General features: G+C 40.3%; 1 protein-coding gene across 1 annotated transcript in view; it reads left to right on the forward strand.

The window, feature by feature from the left end:
- Nucleotides 1-957: 957 nt before the first annotated feature.
- The window catches only part of MREG (melanoregulin), a 75400-nt gene continuing 55061 nt past the window's right edge, over nt 958-21296 (forward strand). Inside the window, exons 1-2 of the mRNA XM_089672352.1 lie at nt 958-1172; nt 19994-20068. Of these exons, the coding sequence (XP_089528478.1) occupies nt 1106-1172; nt 19994-20068 (142 nt within the window). The 5' untranslated portion in view covers nt 958-1105. The remainder of the gene's footprint in view (nt 1173-19993; nt 20069-21296) is intronic.

The raw sequence follows: 21296 nt of genomic DNA on the forward strand, positions 1-21296 counted from the left end.
ACTTGGGCACTGCCCGAGGGCCCAGGGTCTCTAGGGGGCCCCATGAGATGCCCCTGGTACCTTTTTCATAGGCTTTTTTGAGTTTGGGCAAGGACACAGGGGCTCCATGATCCCCTATTGCCCGGGGGCCCCATGAGTTGTCAGTCCGCCCCTGGAGTGGTGTAATGTACTTTATGTATCTGGGGCTGTGGAACAGTTTCTGGGCATCCTGGTGGGTACTCCCTGATTAATAAAGACTTATTGTGGATATGTTTTACAGCACATAGACAAAGGAGGGAGGGTGAGGAATTCCTGTGACTACTAGTAGTTGTCTACATACTGATAAGACTTGTCTAGGTGCCTAGCTGTTGATTAGGTTAATGTTTAAAGGTTGCATTGTTATGTTTTTGCTGGCTGTACGTCTTATCCTATCCATGCTAATATCCCCTAGAGGGGAATGTCCTCCCAGGGGTATAAAGTATGTGTCTGGGTTTTAATAAACAGTTATTTCTGTGGATTTACCTCAACATCTTGTCTGTGTATGATGCTTGGGGTAAAGGGCTGGTATTAGCTATCAGTCTGCTGGAAGGATTTGGTGGGCAGGAGACACTGTTTGGCAGAGGCACCCAGTCGGGGCGCCAGGCGGTCCGTCACAAGCCACAAACATGGAACATCTTTACTTGCTTTTGTCCACTAAAACAGATGATATGCTTTGAAGGATTATTTTTTTTTATATAAAAAGGTCACAACATCTCTCTTTGCAATGCCTATTCCTATCAATAATTGGAAGCATTATGAATGCACCTTTACACCTTTTTTGCAAGCAATGCATAATTTGCTTTTATCAGACCGCTGTATGAATGGTATCTGATTACTATCAGTTCCTTCTAGTTCAGTACTAAGGTGTCATTAAAATGTAAAACACATGATCAGAGGGGCTGATATATCCAAGAAGAGCTATGGGTAGCAGCTGCATTATTACACTCTAGAGGACTGACTGTACTGCCGCAGCTCTCCTCCTGCTCTCCCCCTCTCCCCACCTGTGTTGGTTTAGCTGCTGCCTGTGCAGTTTTGCAGTCAAACACTGAGCATCAAGTGATTTCAGCACGGTCTTCAGTTGGGAAAAATGAGGGATCCGCAACCTGCAGAGAAATCTGCTCTGCAGAAGGATGGATTTGATCCTAAGGCAAAAGGTAAGGACATATAAACAGCAAACATAGGATCTATGTGCTTCAACTGTACATTTATACCCATGCAGTAATGAACCCATTGCATTTATAGCCATACAACCTTCAGTTCACAAAAGGACATTAGAATACACAATTCTTGAAAAGCAGAACATTCATGTCTCAATGCAGTTCTATTTGAATCAAGCTAAAAGGACTCGCTTCTTATTATTAAATCCTTTATCTATCTATCTATCTATCTATCTATCTATCTATCTATCTATCTATCTATCGTTCATCTTTATATCTATCAATCTATCAATACTATTTATCTTTCTATCCATCTATCAGGCTAGCTGTCATCTCTATCTGTCCATCTGCCTTTCTGTACATATGAAATGCCACAATACCATGCTTCCTTTGTATATTGTATGTGTAGCATAATTCTCCCAGGCTGCCTTTTTGACACAATAGATGTCACACTGTCTTCGATTCATGTGTAGACAGATGGCTCCAATCACACCATTTGTGCAATGTCTTTAAAGAATATCACCAGTTGCTTACACTGATTGCAGTGCTAGTTAGCTAGCAGTAAATTAGTATTGATGTAACCTACCTTGGTTTCCATTTTAATGCTGTTGTACTGTATATACAATTCGTAGAATTCTTGTCAGCTCTGTAACAGTTCTCTTTGAGTGTGAATTACGTTTATGACTTATGAATATCTCTTTCCTAAGACATGCACTGGGACTGTAAAATGCTATTTGAAAATAATTTTTTACTACAGTTTTATTTCAAATTTCCATTTTTCTTGGCACTTGTGAATTTTCATGCTCTTGGCAATTTTTGGGAAGGCTTCTGTAAAAATGTATGGTCATACAATTCTGAGTACAATTTTGCATTCTTTAGTGGAGTGAATGGTACGCTGTAGCATCAATGAGATAATGAAGGTTATATTTGTAAATAAGGTATGCAGAGAGGATTCTATACTGAGCAGTCCAAAATATGTAGCATCTGCAAAAATTACAAGGAAGAATAATGAAGTAGAAAGAGTGGTAATATTAGAGAAGTCTGTCCAGCATAGTAAGTGTGTGATGTGTGTTATTGGGAGGGGGAGTACAGACGTATATGTTGACGTGTGTGGCGAAAATAGATGTGCTATGGAGATATCTAGTGGTGGGGGCAACAGAGATTGAGGAAAATGGAGCAAGATCTCTGATTATGATGTGTGAACCTGCAGTGAGTCACACTATACCGGTGTGTAGAGCAGACTTAGCAGTATCATGGGTGATTATTGTGTTGGATCATGTGATATGATAAAAAAAGTAGCTGCAATATACAAATAATGAGGACTTGTGTGTTACAAAAAAAAAAAAATATATATATATATATATATATATATTTAATAAGACAGAGGAAAATGTGTGATCAAGGGAGAGAAAAATGAATAACACTTACAATGTCTACAATGAGTAGATTACAGCTGGCCATGCTATGATATTTATAGTCGGCATTTGCTAAAACCAGCAATTCTTGAAAAGGCCTTTCCATAGCATATGTGAATATATGCGTGTTAGCAAATGCTACCAAACATTTCGAAAGTGCTTCACTGAGATTGGAAAGGTTTTTTTACAGGCATTTAGTACGACATTTCTTGTGAAACTGCTTGTAATCAAGCATTTCAAGTGACTATAAGGGGGTTGTTTTGTTAATGTTTTTTAATGTAATGCTCCTCATCACAACATTATGGTGTGAACAATTCTTAAACAGCAAATCTTCAAGAGTGTGGCAAATCATTTCTTATTTTCTTACTAAGTGAACATTATTTCTTTGTAAGCATGCAAATGTAAAATGAATTACAGTTTCTTTTATTCACACAAACATTAAGAGTTAGTAAATAGGGGGTCAAAGGCTAGGTACCTACAAAGCGGCCTTGGATGGATTTATTTATTTATCTTTTACAGGCACCTAACCACTTGCTGCCCAGTCACAATAGATTTGTGCTAATAAGATAGAGAAAAATTAGAGGCTTTTAAATATTGTGCATCGCTAAATGTAAATTATCTGCCCAGTAACCAAAAAACATGCAGCAAAAAAGGAGGACGTGAAAAGAGATTCACAGAAAGTGGTTACATTATGGACAGAATGCGATACTCAAAGTAATTCCAAAAATTATGCTTTATTACACAATACAAATGAGGTAAATACCTCAGTTCATCATCACCTCAGTATGAGATAATACAGAGACAGACTTTAAAAACATATGAAATTGTACATCAAGACCGGTCTTAAGTAGTAAAGTGCTGCAGACATAGTGACAATTGTCTACTATATTTTGCAGCACCGACACAAAGGTTACACCGCCAAGCAGGAGGTATATAAAAAAAATTGTAGCAATATAGGTATAGCATGTAGTGCAGTAATGGCTAGTAACAAGTAATGGATATGATTGCCCATGGACCTGAATAGGTAATGTGGGCTAAAAATACATAGAGATATATGGAGAGGGATTTGGTACTCTCCTTGCCACCATTAATGGACGGTCGCCTACAATTTTACTTAAGTTGGGGCATTGTGTAAGAATCCTCCAATGTTTTTCCAATACTTGTTTTACTTCCCCCCACTGTGCTCCAAACTGGGTTATCATCCTGACTGGTTGTAAATATTGTTTCTCTTGGCCTTCTTCCTTTTTTAAAGATAGTAACACTTTCCGATCTGTTTGATATGCTTGTTTTCTTGACCTCCTACCTGGTAATTGGAGTATCCTCGTTCCCTAAATCTTTTATAAAGGTCTTGGGCCTCTAGTTTGAAATCATCAATATTGGAACAGTTTCTTTGACACCTTAGAAACTGTCCAACTGGAATCCGAGTAAACAGTGAACTTGGGTGATAGCTTTTAGCTTCAAGAAAAGTATTGGCTGCTGTTGGTTTTCTAAACGTTTTGGTGACCAGTCTGTCTTCCTGAAGTCTAAGATCAAGGTCAAGGAAGGAAATACACCATTTATCAAAATAATATGTAAGACTAATATTCAGGGGGTTATGAATCAGTTCCTCCAGGAAGAGTTTTAATTCTTCCAATGACTCTCTCCAGACGAGGAACACGTCATCTATGTATCTCAACCAAATTTGAACATGTGTGAGAAACATTGATGACCTGTAGACAAACTGTTCCTCCCAAAAACCCAGGTGTAAACATGCATAGGCTGGGGCCCACAGTGCTCCCATACTGGTGCCTCTAATATGCTGATAAAAGATGTTATTAAATTGAAAAAAGTTGTGATGTAAAGCAAAATCTAATAGCTCACTTATAAATTCATTTTGCCCTCCCATTTCAGGATATGACTTATCAAGAAACTGACGAGCTGATCGTAGCCCACATTCATGTGAAATAGACGTATATAGTGATTCAACGTCTACTCCAACTAAAATGGAGTTAAGGCAGGGCCCTGCCAGATCTACTACATTGAGGAAGCCATATGGTGACCTGTATAACGTCTATTCAGTTCATTTTATACAATATTATGGACATTTATATTGCTGCTTGATACTTCACCACCAACATTTGACATTATTTATTGTCATTATTGTCTAATCTGGTCACCATTGAGGCTACCACATCCGGCTCCATATATCTCTATGTATGTTTAGCCCACATTACCTATTCAGGTCCATGGGCAATCATATCCATTACTTGGTACTTGTTACTAGCCATTACTGCACTACATGCTATACCTATATTGGTACAATTTTTTGATATACCTCCTGCTTGGTGGTGTAACCTTTGTGTCGATGCTGCAAATATAGTAGACAATTGTCACTATGTCTGCAGCACTTTACTACTTAAGACTGGTCTTGATGTACAATTTTATATGGTTTTAAGGTCTGTCTCTGTATTATCTCATACTGAGGTGATGGTGAACTGAGGCATTTACCTCATTTGTCCACATTTGTACTTTGTAATAAAGCATAATTTTTGGAATTACTTTGAGTATCGCATTCTGTCCATAATGTAACCACTTTCTGTGAATCTCTTTTCACGTCCTCCTTTTTTACAGTAGATTTGTGACCTGGTGGCAGCTGCAGGCTTAGCAATGTAAATAAACATTGTGAGCCTGCTTCCGGATTTGGGGCACAGGCCCCCCCCGCTGACCCGAGCTGCAGTTGGACACAGCGGGATTTTGTCAGCATGTCCCGGCCAGTGATTTATGGCTGAGACTTATGGATCGGCTGTGTCCTATAACAGCCCAGAGTATTTTGTCTACAAACAGCACAAAGCATACAGAGCAACAACACTGTACATAGTGATCTGCAAAGCAGGGAGAAAAAACAGCCACGTCTCTTAGTAAAAACTGCACATATCATGCACATTACATTTTGTTAGACACACAGTTAACCCTTTGATTGCCCCTTGGTGTTAATCCCTTTCCATCCAGTGTCATTAGTACAGTGACAATGTACAGTATTAGCAATACAATTAGCAGCACAGTGGCTAAGTGGTTAGCACTTCCACCTAGCAGGTCTAGGGTCATCAGTTCGAATCCCAGCCATGGCACTACCTGCTTGGAGTTTGTATGTTCTCCCTGTGCCTGCGTGGGGTTCCTCTGGGTATTCCAGTTTCTTCCCACACTTCAAAGACATGCTGGTAGGTTAGCTGGCTCCTATCTAAATTGGCCTTATGTATGAATGTGAGTGGGGGACCTTAGATTGTACACTCCTTGAGGGTTAGGGACTGATGTGAATGTACAATATATGTAAAGCGCTGCATAAATTTACAGTGCTATAGAAGTACCTGAAATAAATAAATAGTGGCTGATGGTCTGCTGCATCCTATCTCAACTGTAACAAAATTTCAATTATGGACTTAAACTTCATTATTTTCCTATTATTTAAAAGGCTGTTATCTTTTCACAATGCCACTCCAGAGGTTGACTACATTGGCTGTCAAGCTACTTTTGCTGCTCCCCCATGTTACCCTTTGTGGATGATTTTTCACTTACCTATGTATCTCTCAGCTATTTTGGGGAGACTGTTTGCTGTTTTTCTTACTATATACCTTCTTCTGGTGACTGACGAGCTGCAAATAAGACTCAACCTGCTTACTCCATTACACTCTTAATTGTCTTAGAAATTACAAATGCAAACTACTGTTTCCTTCCCATAATGATATTTCCTGATTATTACCATGTGGAGTATACCAAATACTAACTTTTTCTCCTTGAATGTGTCCATGACCGAATTAAAAGACTTGTTATAATTTGTCAGCGGTCTGTCTTCAGGAGGCATATATTACTAAAGATTGTGCATACTTCCTTAAAAAAAAGTGCACTTCCAGCATTTTTTCCATTATTATAATACCAATTACTTGCATGGAGTAAGCATCCTTTTTCCTGCAGCAGACCCTGATCTACCACAAGGTAGATATATGTTTATGGTTTGCATTATTTACTCTCATTACTTGTATTTTGGCCAACATTTACATTCCCCCCATATAGTCCTGAGGTCCTAAAATGTTTTGCTCTATTTCTGGCAGACATGTGTAATCTTTTTATTGTATAGGGAGACTTTAATAACATACGAAACCCTTTACCTTACATACACTGTTCAATAGGTTCCAAACCCTCCAATAGCACATACAACTAGGTCTTAGGGATATTTGGAGGCCATAACATCCTGAATAGAGACAATACTCTCCTTTTTCTAGGTGCCAAATGATTCTCTCCAGGAAAGATCTCTTACTGGATAATAATACTACATTCTTGACCACTACTCTACAAAAGGCATGTTGGACCATTCAGCCCTAATCATAAAATCTGCTTAGACAACACTGTATTTAAAATTAATCCATTTTGGGCTTAAGTTGGTCATACATTGATTGAAATTCAGCTGGTTCAACAAAAATAGGCCACATTTCGATCCATGTATGGCCATTCCCAATCATGAGAAGTCAATCTATCCATCAACTTCTTATGAACCTGGCTTGTTGGTAAATTTTTGCTCGATCGGCTCATGCAGCCAGGTGGCTGAAGTGCTGATCAGTGTATTCTGATGGAAGGGGAGTCTCAGGTCAGAATACAATAACACAGCGGGGAGGATTGCTGCATTCCACATTGAATTTGTGGATGGGGGAATCAGCTCGGCTAAATTAAAAAAACTGAACCATGTATGGCCAGCTTAACCCTGTTTAGCCACTTGCCACTTCCGCATGGTAGAGTTACTGTGGTGGAGCGGCACGTGAAAGGTCAGTCTCGTATATATACATGACTGAGCCTGTACCTGTTTAGAAACTCGCAGTGCACCTGCTGGGGTGAGCAGCATGCCCTTCCTGTGACTGCTGTGCCCACTAGACACAGCAGATCACTGTTATTTATAACCGGGTATCATGTGATCGCTATGATTGGTCATTACGATCACATGATAACAATGTAAATAATCCTTCATGAACGGCTTTCCATTCATGAAGAGGTTGCTTACTGTTGTGAACTGTAATTGGCCCACAGCAATCGCATGGAACGGGTTAACCCAATCATGACAGCTAAAGCTATTGCCTATACAGTGATGTTCAAAAAAAATCCCTGATCACCCCCCTAGAGTAGTACAGTATTACTGTGGTGGCACTGAGCTACTCTGATGACAGGGTCAAAAAAACAAAAAAAAAGTTTAAAAATTAAAAAACGTTTTAAAAACATAATAAATTTTTTTTAAATGTATGTATTTATTTATTTTACCATACGGTCAGTATCCCTGATCACCACCACACCAATCATATGATGACACTGTACAGCGCAGATGATAGTATGTAAAAAAAAAAAAATCTAATTTGTTCATTTTCCAAAAACGTATCCTGGCATCAGTATATCAAATGTATGAAATTATTATGGCGCCAATGTAATCCATAAATTATTAACATTGGTATTGGGGAAACTCCAAACAAGAATATTAATTACAGCTGCCCCTATAAAGTGGACCAACACTTATATGCATGATATGAGTAAATAGAAAGGTGCTGTGATCAAATATTTAGTGAAGGTTTCCATTATAAACCAAAAACAAAACCACAAAAATATATAAGAAACCAAAAAACATGTGTTCATTAGCCAACAAATCAAAAATAATAAGCACATATGTCGTGTTTCCCAAATAAAGTCTCTAATGATGTGAACATGTGATACACATAGTGACCAACACAGATAACAGTCTCATTTTCATATGGTGCCAAAACCATGAATTCTTATATCTTCACCACATGCCCATAGGATATAAGTGAATTGCTCACTCACCAGACCTATTTGACCCCAGTTATGATGGTCAAAAAGTGCTTTTTGGACAGGTATAATGAAGAATCAGCCTCTGGTTGTCCTATGGTTTTCTCCTACTCATCAACAGACCACAGGTTATAACATCAGGAGGGATGGTAATGGTAGTTTCAGCCAACTAGTGTGCAAACGCTTCAAGATTGGCTCTCCATACCCTTGGTGGAATGTTAGCCACTCAAATAAACCAGAGATTAAGCCATTTTAAGCGTAGCATTTATTGATATTATTTTCATAAAAACATACAAGATGTACACTCACATGTGAAGGTGCTATGTTAGCCAGCACCAGCATGTATAGCTCTGAGATCCAAAAAGATGGGTGACGTGCGTTCCAAGCCTCACTCTCGCTCAGACGAACGTGATGTCACCAGAACCAGGAAGTGACGGAATCACACTTCGACGTACGTTTTGCCAGGGGGCGTCATCAGGAGACTGTTATCTGTATTGTTCACTATGTGTATCACATGTTCACATCATTAGAGACTTTATTTTGGGAAACACCACATATGTGCTTATTGTTTTTGATTTGTTGGCTGATGTACGTATATGTTTTTTGGTTTCTTATATATTTTTGTGGTTTTGTTTTTGGTTTATAATAGGCACCTTCACTAAGTGTTTGATCACAGCACCTTTCTATTTACTCATATCATATGTCAGTATATCAGGATTGATCAATTTTCAACTATATATACCACAATTTGTAGACGTTATAACTTTTACACAAACCAATTAATATACACCCATTGGGATTTTTATTCACCAAAGACATGTAGCAAAATACATTTTGCTACATGAAAATTTTTTTATTTTTTAAATTTTTTTATTGAATGTGTTTTATAACAGAAGAAAATATAATTTTTTTCAAAATTTTCGGTCTTTTTTTCTTATATAATAAAAACCCAGTGGTGATCAAGTACCACCAAAAGAAAGGTGTATCTGTGTGAAAAAATTATGTAAACTTTATCTGGGTACAGTTGCATGACCGCTCAATTACCAGTTAAAGTAGCACAGTGCCCAATAGTAAAAAATGGCCTGGTCATGAAGGTGGTGAAACCTTTCGAAGCTCAAGTGATTAAATCAGACTCTATCAATCCCATCAACTTTCAAATTTCTTACTTGGGTGTGACTTCTAAGAATGTTTGGGACGCTTTCAAAGTCAAAAATGGGAAACCAACCTTAGAAGCCAAATGCAGGGATTTAAATAAGCCTAAAGTTGAAGCACAAACTACCTGGGTCTAGGAACCCGACGCCTGAAGTACACTAGTCCCTTTCTTCACCCCTGCCAAGTCACCCACTTCCCTTCAAGTTGGCTGCTATCTTCTCTTTACTGTTATCCCTAGACATCTTCAGCCACAACACCACCCGCAAGGGTTAACTTAGCCACACCTTATGTGTAGGGTTCTCCTTCCCTAACACAAAGGGTTAATGTCATCTCTCCTCAAATGGTCACGCGTGTGACCCTAAATAAGTTCAGTACAGGCAAAGGCTCGCTTTCTCAGAATTATTTTATTGGAAATGTTCTCGACAGAATAGAACAAACATATCTCCATGATTACATACAGTACATTGGTGTCCCTGGTACCCTGCCCAGGGGCGGACTGACCATTTGGAAACTCGGGCACTGCCCGAGGGCCCAGGGTCAGTAGGGGGCCCCATGACATGCCCCTGGTACCTTTTTCATAGGCTTGAGTTTGGGCAAGGACACAGGGGCCCCATGATCCCCTATTGCCCGGGGGCCCCATGAGTTGTCAGTCCGCCCCTGACCCTGCCCTATAGTCCGGTCCATGCCTGGTTAACAAAAGTCCAACAAAACAGCAAGTGTCAAGCTCCTGGAACCCTGATTGGGTTCCCAGGAAGGGGCTACAGAAGTCAGAGTATGATAACATCCTGACACAACTCCTCCACCAATGATTGACAGGGAGAGAGAGGGAATGACCCAAAAGACAAGGACCACAAGTCACGACTCCCCTTGTATTTATGTGCAACCCAGGGAGAAAGCTGGCAAAACACTTAACCCCCTAACTGACCATACTCCAGTTCCAGCTCACAGCATCAGTACAGTGTACAGGTCAAAATAAATACAGTACATTAAAACAGTATAAACTAAAAGGATATTTCAAAGTGGTAGATGCCCGCCTTTACACATACTTCATGTTTGTTACATGTTCCCTATCAGATAACAAAACAACCACTTGTCCGCCGCCCCATAGCAGATGTACTGCTACAGAGCGGCTTCACTGGGCAAAATCACACAAATATATGTGATTTTGCATTTTATGCACGTGCGCCACCATACATGCGCTGCTATTGGCTCCCGAGGATGTCAATCACTGGGTCCTGGCTATCTGGGACTCAGTGATTGTTGGCGAAGCTGAGCTTGTAAAAAACACAGATCTCTCTCCGGTCAGCATGGACATGCTGCTTTCTATCACTGTGCTTTCTGTTTCTCTGCACAGCAGATAAGTCGCTGATCACCGCCATAACTAGTATAAAAAATAAATAAATAAAAATTCCAGTATGTATACCGCCATTTGTAGACGATATAACTTTCACGTAAACCAATTAATATACACTTATTGGGATTTTTTTTCTAGCAGACATAGCAGAATACATTTTGGCCTAAATTTATGACGAAATTTTATTCTTTAAATTTTTTTATTAGATTAGATATGTTTTATAGTAAAAAGTCAAAAAATATTGTTTTTTCTTTCAAAATTGTCAGTATTGATTTGTTTATAGCGAAAAAAATTAAAAACGCAGAGGTGATGAAATACCACCGAAAGAAAGCTCTGTTTGTGGGAAAAAAATGACATAAATTACATTTATGTACAGCATTGCATGACAATTGTCAGTTAAAGCAATGTAGTGCTGTATCGCAAAAAAGGCCTGGTCAAGAAGGTGGGTAAATCTTCTGGAGGACAAGTGGTTAAAAAAAAATAAATTGCTGCTTACTTTTTAATTGCTTTTTTCTTGCTGAAAAATTCCTAGTTAGCCCTTCTATATAATTTTGAGGATGGGTCTGTGGGAAGTAATTTATATATTGTAATTAACACCGTCTGTACTGTACTGACAGATTTCACCAGTTCATCAGTTGTAAACAAGATTGAACACTGTCTGTTCTAGCAAAGGGTTGAATATTTCAGGGCTTGGGTTCTGCAAAGTATGTTAAAGCACTTTTAAAAAAATTTCCCTGTGTGTCCCTTATCTGCACATTACCATCCATTCAAGGCAAAAGAAGCTTGCCTATAGTTTTCTGTAGTTTCCAGGATGCAATGTCAGGCTCCTGCACATGCTCAGTACTGCTGTCTGCCCATACCTCCCATATGGGCAGACAGTTACTGAAAAGCAAGAAGAGTCAATGAATTGCAGAGGCGCTCTCCAGCACCCTTGCAGTTCATTGAGAACTACAAGCTGTCTAGGGGCGGGAGATGGGACTTGTAGTTTGTAGACATAGTTGTGTAGGCTCTATTTTTAAATTGCGACAGCAGGTGTGGGGAGATGATCCCCTATCCGCTGTCACAGTGGAGGGATCAGGGGGTGCGGGGCTGCTGCATTAGTAACATGGGAAAGGCACCAATGGAATACTAATAAACCCGAGTCCAAGTGTTATCCTCTTCATATAGGTCTAGAGAGGCACTATGGTAAAGTTAAACTGCATTGGCTGCAAGGGATGCGGAAATCAATTCTGCTGCTTTCAGACATTGGCAGTAAGAGTCTGCATACTTTATATTGTGAGATCAGTCAAACCTGAGTAGTGAATTAAAGCAGTGTGGTTGATCTGTGTTTAAAAGAGAAGTGTGGTCAAAGTTTTGGCCATACTTCTCTTGTGGGTCACAGAAGTGCACTTACTTTTGCACTCCTGTGACCCAGAGTCAGCCTATAGCAGGCTATTGCCCACCATCACCTGACATCACAGATCTGCTCCAGGCTCTAAAAGGATCTCAATCATATTTAGAGATGAACCAGCTGTGCCCGCCCTCCTTGTCAGCCCAGTGCTCCAATGAGCGCTGGAGGGGCAGAGCAAAGAGAGGTGACTGGCAGAAGACGGAGAACTGAGTGATCAGTGGACATGTGATAGAAGTAAGTATGTTTGTGGGGTGATTTTGGATTATAGAAAAGAAATCGCAACAATTATGGCTTACCAAGTTTATCCCCATGCAGTATTTTAAACTTTACTAAAAAAAAAGAAATCCTGTTTATATTGGTCACTGACACAAATATCACAGAATGCTGTTTTGGTTATGCATGTTCATCACTAAAGTCCATTTTAACTTTTCAACAGCAGCACAGAGGGCATTGGTGAACGTAACCTCACCATCACCACCAACAGCCTTCACCAGATCGAAGAATTATATATGGCCAGTGTAATCACTTGGGAATGGTCAATGAAAGTCATGTTTATTCGATGCAGAAGTCATTATAAGATCATCTGTCATAAGAGCGGGCTATTAGTGAAAGTTGCACAATAGGCTATAAACAACTGTCTTACTCCCTAGTGGCAGTTGCACAGCTTTACACATCTTGGCATTTAGAATCCATATCTAGTAAATGGTAAAGAAAGTCACTCTCATTAAGCAAAAGTATGAATATGTAAAAGAAAATATTTGAGAGGTTGCAGTTCCAGATGCAGCAGGCTTTGTTAAATATAATGATTTTCCTGTATTTCCAGCCGACTCTGCAGTATAGCTTTGCCAAGTGTCCTGCTCACTAATTAGGATGAAACTGCTGAGACTCCATGATGCTGCAGTGCTGGAACACCCAGGATGTGACATCCTGGGTCTGAGCTGTCCCCATGGTAACAGTCTTCATCCCATGTGTTATATTTAGAAAAGGGTCAGTCCAATACATATAGCGGAATAAATAAATGGCGCACTCAGGAAAAATTCTGCTTAGGGATGAACGAACCCAACTAATCCTATCTATTAGCGTTTGAGCTCTGCAAATATCAGAGTTGGGATGATTCATTTCTGTACCAACAATGGAGGGGTTATAATTTGCATTCAAACCATGTTAAATATGGGCTGTAGCAAACATTATAAGAATTACTTAAAGGCCTCATGCACATTGGATGATTTGGCCAACTCAGCTAGACACCTTTCTCCTAGAAGCAGAAAATGCTTTTGACACTTGTAAATGCCGGAGCACGTTTAGATGCGTCAAGCGCTTGGGTGTGAATTCATTTTCAAAATAATATTTTATTTTGGCCACTGAATAAATGCTCAAGTGCTAAATATGCCTAGCATTAGAATGCGCTTAGACAAGTTTACATGCGTTTACATAAATCAAGCGTTTTTTCTGCCAAAACATTCCTCTCCTGAACGCGATGTTGGTGCATTCAGATTTCTGCCCCTGAATTCCCCTGCTTCTAATCTCCTCTAAACACCTCTGTGTGCATGGACATAGACACATAGCCTAACATAGAGGGACGTTTAGGGGCAGAACAGAAAACTGTCAAACACCTGTAAAACAGTTGTTTAGGGGCTCAAGTGTGTATGAGACCTTAGTGGCTTCAGGACACACCCCAGTCCTAAAGGGCAGCAAAGCTTGAAGGTTTATTCCTGCAACATGTACTCATCTCCACTACCTATACCTGGCTATGACACTAATGTGTAGGAGGAATTTTCTATGATACAGTATGTAGCATAGAGAGGTGAGGGTGGAAAAATAGCAGCACACTGTTCTTCCCCGTAAATGACTGTGCAGGGGGGTTGTGTCAGCACAAGTTTGAATATTGGAGGAGATCAGACTGAGCTCCCAGCACAGCTAGAAAACTGACCACGCTGTGTTCTCAGGTCTAGTGCAGTCGTTTTTTATAGGAAAGCAGGGTGGCTGGCAGGAACACCAGGGATTTCACACAAAGAAAGCAATACAAAGAGAACAGCATACATTTTCATAAAGTATATGGTACAGTAGGTATATGAAATGTTGGGTTTACATATACATTTACATCAGGTAGGGGTGCTCAACCCTTTGAAGAGGGAGGACCACTTAAGTGATTTGGTAACTGGTCGCGAGCCACAATGAAATTAAATTGTTTCAAATTTTGTATTTTTTTTATTTTGAGTAGTATAATGAAAGTTTCCCTCCTGCAGCTGCTGAATGATGGCAGGAGGTAGGGGAGGAGAAGCCAGATTTCAATGTTTGCAGGAGGAAAATGGAGAGCATCGGTTCTTGTATTTGTAGCCCCCACCATCCGTCTTGTCCAAGTGTAAGACAGAATGTGACAGGGAGGCCATAGAGCCCCCTGGAGCATGGGGGTGGGTCACCATTGCGACCCCTGATGCTACACCAGTGGTTGGGGAAGTTGGTAAAAACACATCTGAACTATGGGATTTTACCATTATGTCCTGAGCCACCTATAAGGCTACTTTTACACTGAGGTGCACGTGCGGCTTTGTGGGTTACCTGTGCTTTGCCATAGACTTCTATTATATCTTGCGGGTGTGGTGCACTTTCGAAAAGCACACCAAAACTTGCACATTCATGACTGTTAAGAAGCCTAGGCATAAAGACACTATCGCTTAACCAATGACCTTGCACCTTCATAACAAATAAAACATGGAAACTGATGTTGAATTGGAAGGGCAAGGCCACAGCTTTATTTATCAATAATAACTCCAACATTAACATAAGGTTCCAGCAAATCAACATGCCAGTCACAGCGAACCTGTGAGCACCAAATACTGTAACATGGCCTAGACGCCTGTCCTAACCATCAGCTCAGGACAGGCACTGTCTTCACACCAACCACTGAAGTTATTAGCCAGATTTGTAGCTGGCAAGGTGGCACTCCGACAAGTAGAGTTGATAGAGCCGTGACAGAGAATACAAGAGAGGTTAATCATTTTTTTTTCTATCAACAATGTAACTGGGAGGGAGGATAGAAGCTTCTCATGTGGGAGCCGAAGTCCAAAGAGGACGTGCTCCCACCCACAGATGCTAATATACCCTCCACACTTAGCCCACCCACCTAAGACCTTAAGGGGGAAAACCCCCCCAACTAGAGCTGCCATGCTTCTAGTCAATCAAGAGCCCCTCACCTTAGTGTGTGGGGGGCTCCTTCAGGAGTTTTGTTTTGGTGTGCTTTCAGAAAGCGCTCCAAACCCGCAGGATATAATGGAAGTCTATTGCTCAGTGCAGTTAACCCACAGGAAAGCCGCAGGTGCACTGTGCTGCACCGGAGGATCATTGTGAAAGCAGCCTCATAGTTGATAACCCCTTTATAAGTGCTAATATGCCCAATGCAAAAGGGCAGTGTATGTGTTGTTAACTATGCTTACCTTTTTATTTTTCCTCTTCCAGCTTCTACAGGCATCTTTCTCCAGTCTGGTAGAAAGGTCCCAGGTGAAGTGCACTTGGTATCACTCTGCCTGGGACAGGAGCCGGAGCTACAGAGGACGCATCCACTTCTGCAGCTTCTGCTCTCTCCTTAGCCATAAGCTTCCTCTTCTACCAGTACAGGCTCAAAGCACTTTGATGCTCTGCGATGGCGGGTCGGCAAGCACAGATCGCGATCAACGGGTTGCCAGCCCCCAGTATGTGCTTCCCTGGTTTGAGGTGGAGGGCCACATAAGAGGACTCCAAGGGCCACATGTGGCCCGTGAGCCACAGGTTGAGCACCCCTGCTTTAAGGCTTCCCATACCAGTTTATTCAATGTTTATATCACTTTTCTACATGCTGTTACATACAGTACTTAGTAGGGGCTAATCATAGTTGAAAAGACAGGGTGGTTTACAGCATATACATTAGCAGCAGAGGAATGCTAACGTCTACAAGAACAACAGTGTTTTTATAAAGTGTAGTCATCTGGCTGCCCAGTCTAATAACATCCACTGGATGATACTATATCTATAGCATTTCAGATGGTAATATTCATGTTTTCACATCAGATGATAATTGTGGGAGACAATGTACTCTACATTTTATAATGTAGCATGCGTTAACATACGGCATATCTGTTAGGCTGCAGGAAAGTAATCAGTTCCTGTGATTTCTAATCTTTGTCTGCAGTTTCTTCCTGCACGGAGGGGTTCACATGAATGGCTTAGCTAGATGTGTAATGGTTGGGCTGGTGCAATGTAGTGCTTTGTCCATGAAATGAGCATTCAATGTGAAGGTGTATACTGGGTTATTTTCCTCAGTATACCCATTCAAATCTGATGGCTGACAGGTATAATAAAGTGGCTTTAAAGTCTCAAGGTATTTTATCTTCATACATTCTATGCACGCAGGTAAAAACCCTTTTGTGTGTAGCAATCCCTCCAGACCCCACTAGCACATACCTGAGCCCCCTCTTGATCCAGCAATGTCCACAACAGCCTCAGCTCTCTGGGGACTCCCACTCCTGATTGGTTGAGGCAACAGTGGGAAGCATTGGCTTCCTCTGCTCTCAATCAAAGCCAGTGAGGCAAACATGAGAGGGAGGGGGCAGGGTTGAGTCGCGGCTCTGTTTGTGAATGGACACACAGAGTCATGGCTGGGGAGTGGGCCTGCTCAGTTGTCCCACTAACAAGTTGTTTGCTATGGGGGCACCCTACAGGAAGGAGGGGCCAGGAGTGCTAGAGGGGGACCCGAGCAGAGGATTCGGGTTGCTATGTGTAAAACCACTGCACAGAGCAGGTTAATAGGACGTTTGTTATTTTTAGGAAAAAAAAAAACCTTTAGTATTACTTTAATGTCCATGTGTCAGCTCAAGTTCACATGAAAGGTGAAAAGGTGTACTTCCTAACCCTCAAGTATGAAATATTATCAGAATCAGTGCTATAAAAGCAGCAGCTAGAAAAATGTTAAATAATACCAAACTTTTCCTGTGAGAATGCAGTGGTAAACAGTTCTGGCACCTCCAGCACTGAATGTATTGTATGTATTGGCAAGGAGTGGTTGGGGATACTGGGGGATCTATTAATGCTGGGGATGTAGTGATGTTGGGGGGGTCTATTGTTGCTGGGGAAGGATCTGTTGTTAATGGGGGGGAATCTATCATTTATGGGGGGATCTGCTATTGCCTGGGGGGTTTAGTGATGCTGGGCACTCTATTGTTACTTGTGGGGAATCTGTTTTTGGGGGATTTTTTCTCGGGGGGGGCCTACTGTTGCAGTGGTAGATATATTGTTCCTGGGGGATACTGTTGCTGTGCTCACGTTCAGTGATGAGGGCTACAATGTCGTTGTTGCCCCCATCACTGAACGGGAGCGCAGCACTGGCGTGGCGTCACCGCGCACAACAGTAGATCGAGAGGAGGAACTGTGAGAGAGCCAGTCATGTGATCTGGGATAGCTCTGGCAACAGAATAGTGAGGTAGAGAGAGGCTGTGTTGACATCTGATCGCTTTCCCATTTGATGAAATCACCTTGAGAATACGGTATATATTATGATCACAATGGTGGGCATCTGGTAAGTTGACTACCTTACTACATGTGGTGGATGATCTTTGGTTTGCTGTATATCTTCACTGGTGTTTGGTCACACAACAAAAGAGAGTTATATTTATTAGAACACTGCATGGACTATTTATTTCTAAAGAACACTTTATTTATGATATTTGATCAGCAGATTCAGCATAAGTAGTTTGAAATTCCACACATGCATGGCTGGCTTTCTGCATCCTGTTCCCTAAAAAGCCACCATCACATGCAGACTCAGCAAATCTTCCTGTTTATGTGCAGGGGCAGTACTATACTTCAAGGCCGATCAAATGTTATTGTTAAAGGTCTCAAAGACCCCAGCACTATGGCAATGTTTCCTCCTCCAAGCTATTTATAAAACACATGTCCCAGGCTTCATTTTATGAATGGCCAGGAGGAGAGGTAGGCTAAGACTCAACCATAGCACTGTGGTCTACAAGATTTGCAGCACTGACATTTGAGCCGGACAGAAGTACAATGGGAGCAAGACTTGTTGAATGCTTACTAAAGCATTTTTAAAGTTACAACCAGCACTACTAATATTATTGAAATAATTATATGAAACTATTGTATATTGATTAAACCACTCTTGTCATGGAAATTGGTTTCTGAAAGTTACAATTCTAGACAGTTATTACAATGAATAAGATTTCTGGTATGTGCATGGCCATCACTAGGCTAGCACTACATGAAGTTGCTTAGCTTTATTTGGCTGTCCTTACAACCCCATTCTGAGACAAGATACAACATCTACTGGAAATGAGTGGATTCCCAGAGTTTTACTGCAATGCCCAAATAAAATCAAGCATTGCTGGTGAGCATCGGTAGCCTTGGAGCTGCTTTTCAGTCCTGTTAAAACAGCATACTGGTAAGGAGTTCTGAGTGGAATGATTTTAGTGGTCAACAGCAAGTGTAGATGTTTTCACTCCTCACACTTCCTTTAACAGATAATATTTTCCAGTCCTGCCTTACAATATTGGAGCTGACAAAAATGGTCAGCTGGAGTTGAAAGTGGAATTATGTAAGCCTTATTGATTTTATGGTTGTTCAATACCATTGCTGCATGGTGATCCATGTGGCAAAGCTATAGTAAGCACAAACTTTCAAACCATGTGTAATTAGATTAAAGTGGACATTTATTTTTTTTCGTTTGGATAGAACACACCAGTAGCAATAAAATCATGACAGAGAAAATTATCCCAATCAAAAAGAAATGTTTAGGCAGAAGTATACAAAGTAATTTGGTTAGGAATGTTCTGGTCCATGGTTTTGACCAGAGTCCAGCACCCCTTGCTAAATTGGCTATGTTAAGCCCAGAGCTGAGCCAGGAGAGGCAGACTTCATGGTGGTGGGAAGGAGAGAATGGCAGAAGAGTGGACTGCATTAGGAAAAAAAGGGTAGGAGGGAAAATCACAAGTTTTTTTGTGTGGGCCCTGAATGTAGTATGGCGGTACTGAGTAAAAATCTTTTCATCTTAGTTTTTGATTGCTTTGTATGATGCTGATCTACAGAATTCCTCCTATGCATTCCATGCATGGTTATATTGTTTCAATCTATCAAGTTTGTAATGCACAATTTATTCCATCCCAAAAATGTAATCCACCTGCTCTATCCAATTTTTCCAAACTACAGTTTACTACACCTGACATTGTAAACTGCATAAACAATAGACTGTGCTTCGTTGCACATGGTTTAGTATTTGTTATTACTGTTTACTGGCTATGCAGAGGGTCTCCTCATTTTCTGGATCATCTGGGAGTTTTTGAATTAAAGATTAAATGAGTTTCTTGAAGGAGAAAGGTTGGCTCTGATTGTATTTTGTATTGACCATCTTTGGTGACCTGAAACCCAAACCACACAGTTCGCGTAACATGTCCAAATGATTCTTGTTTAAAAGGAGAATTCTCAAGTGCTCATTATTGCTCAAGCAGTAACCCTTGAAAACAGCCAAATAAGTTTTGCATTGGACACAATATTTTCAAATATTGGTTATGTTTTGTTTGTTAACTTGTTTGACTATATTTCAAGATAATTATATTTCTAAAAAAGGTATAGAGCTGTGATTGTAATACATAAATTGTAGCAGTAGTAATAGTAGTAGTACATAAATATTTTATATATTTCATTTTAGGTTTTCACCTTCATGATGCACTTCAAGTTCCCAAACAACTCATCAGCAAAAGCTTGTGCAGCAATGCTCCCACCGGTAAGATTTTATTAGTGGGTCTCATCTTACTTTACGCTATGACTGGACTGTGTTAAATTAGATCAGGCCTAATAAATATAGTAATACAGTATTACATTCTTTAAAAACAACTAATTTTACAGATTCTTTCATTACCTATTGGAGATTGTTCATCATCTCTTTCATATATCTATCTACCTTCAGTTTGTATATAGTCCTACAGGTAGTTGTCCACTTGTAGGCCATCATGAAACATACCAAAATACTTGTCATGTTTTATTGTGTATTTGCATGTTGTTGGTAATGTCTGGCATATAGTAATTACTGTATATGAAACTGTTACCAAGTTGTATGATTGAATCATACCCATTGTCACTGTAGAGTGACTGGGTACCCGGCACTTCATATGAGAATTTAAAAAAAGTGATGGCAAGTACCACTACACCTACTGTGGCCTGTCCTTATTCATTATGGGGTTTAAATTACTTTTTGTGGATGCTGAATATTACTTTTTGTTTTGTTTTTTGACACATAAAAAATAAAAATTGTATGTAACACATTGCAGGTATTAAAGTAGATATTGAAGCGTTAAATTTAATGCAACTTCCTATGATGGAGTGGCAACAATGCTGCACTGCTCATAAGATCTGATGAATACTCCACCTGCTTGCAGTACAGTGAGATGAAAAAACATGCTGCGAGGGGCATGGCTATCAGCATTGTCACTGCTGATTCACAGCATGTAACTTGTAAATCAGCACCTAGCCACACCTAGCCCACTGTTTTCTGGATTGACAGCACTGCTTCTGTAGCTGAAACCGTCCAACTCTGAGCTGCAGTGTCTGAGAGGGAGAGAATGTGAGATGCAAATAAAGAAGTATTTGTCTCAGTCAGGGAAGGTGGAGTTAGTTTTTGTTTGCTTTATGAAGATTGTTGATCATATAGTAACTGGATTTGGTACCTGTTTAGACTGTCAATTAGGAGCCTTTATTGTACTTTACTATCACTATTGTTGAAAAGAAAAGAGCTGATGCACCACTGATATATTACAAATGTCTTCATTTATTGTAACAATAATATTATTATAAATCTTCTACAAGGGCAATGACAGTCCCCACCCTTGGACCACCCTCTCTGATGCGTTTCAACCAATCAGGGCTTAATCATAGATTAAAGACTTTAGTGTTTAATCTGATGTGCAGCAGCTCTTTTCTTTGCTTTTGGTTGATGAGTGTGGATGGCTCAGCTT

The sequence above is a fragment of the Staurois parvus genome, unplaced genomic scaffold (genome assembly GCF_062004578.1).
Source record: "Staurois parvus isolate SC_StPar_1 unplaced genomic scaffold, SC_StPar_1.0 ptg000011l, whole genome shotgun sequence".
Lineage (NCBI taxonomy): Eukaryota > Metazoa > Chordata > Amphibia > Anura > Ranidae > Staurois > Staurois parvus.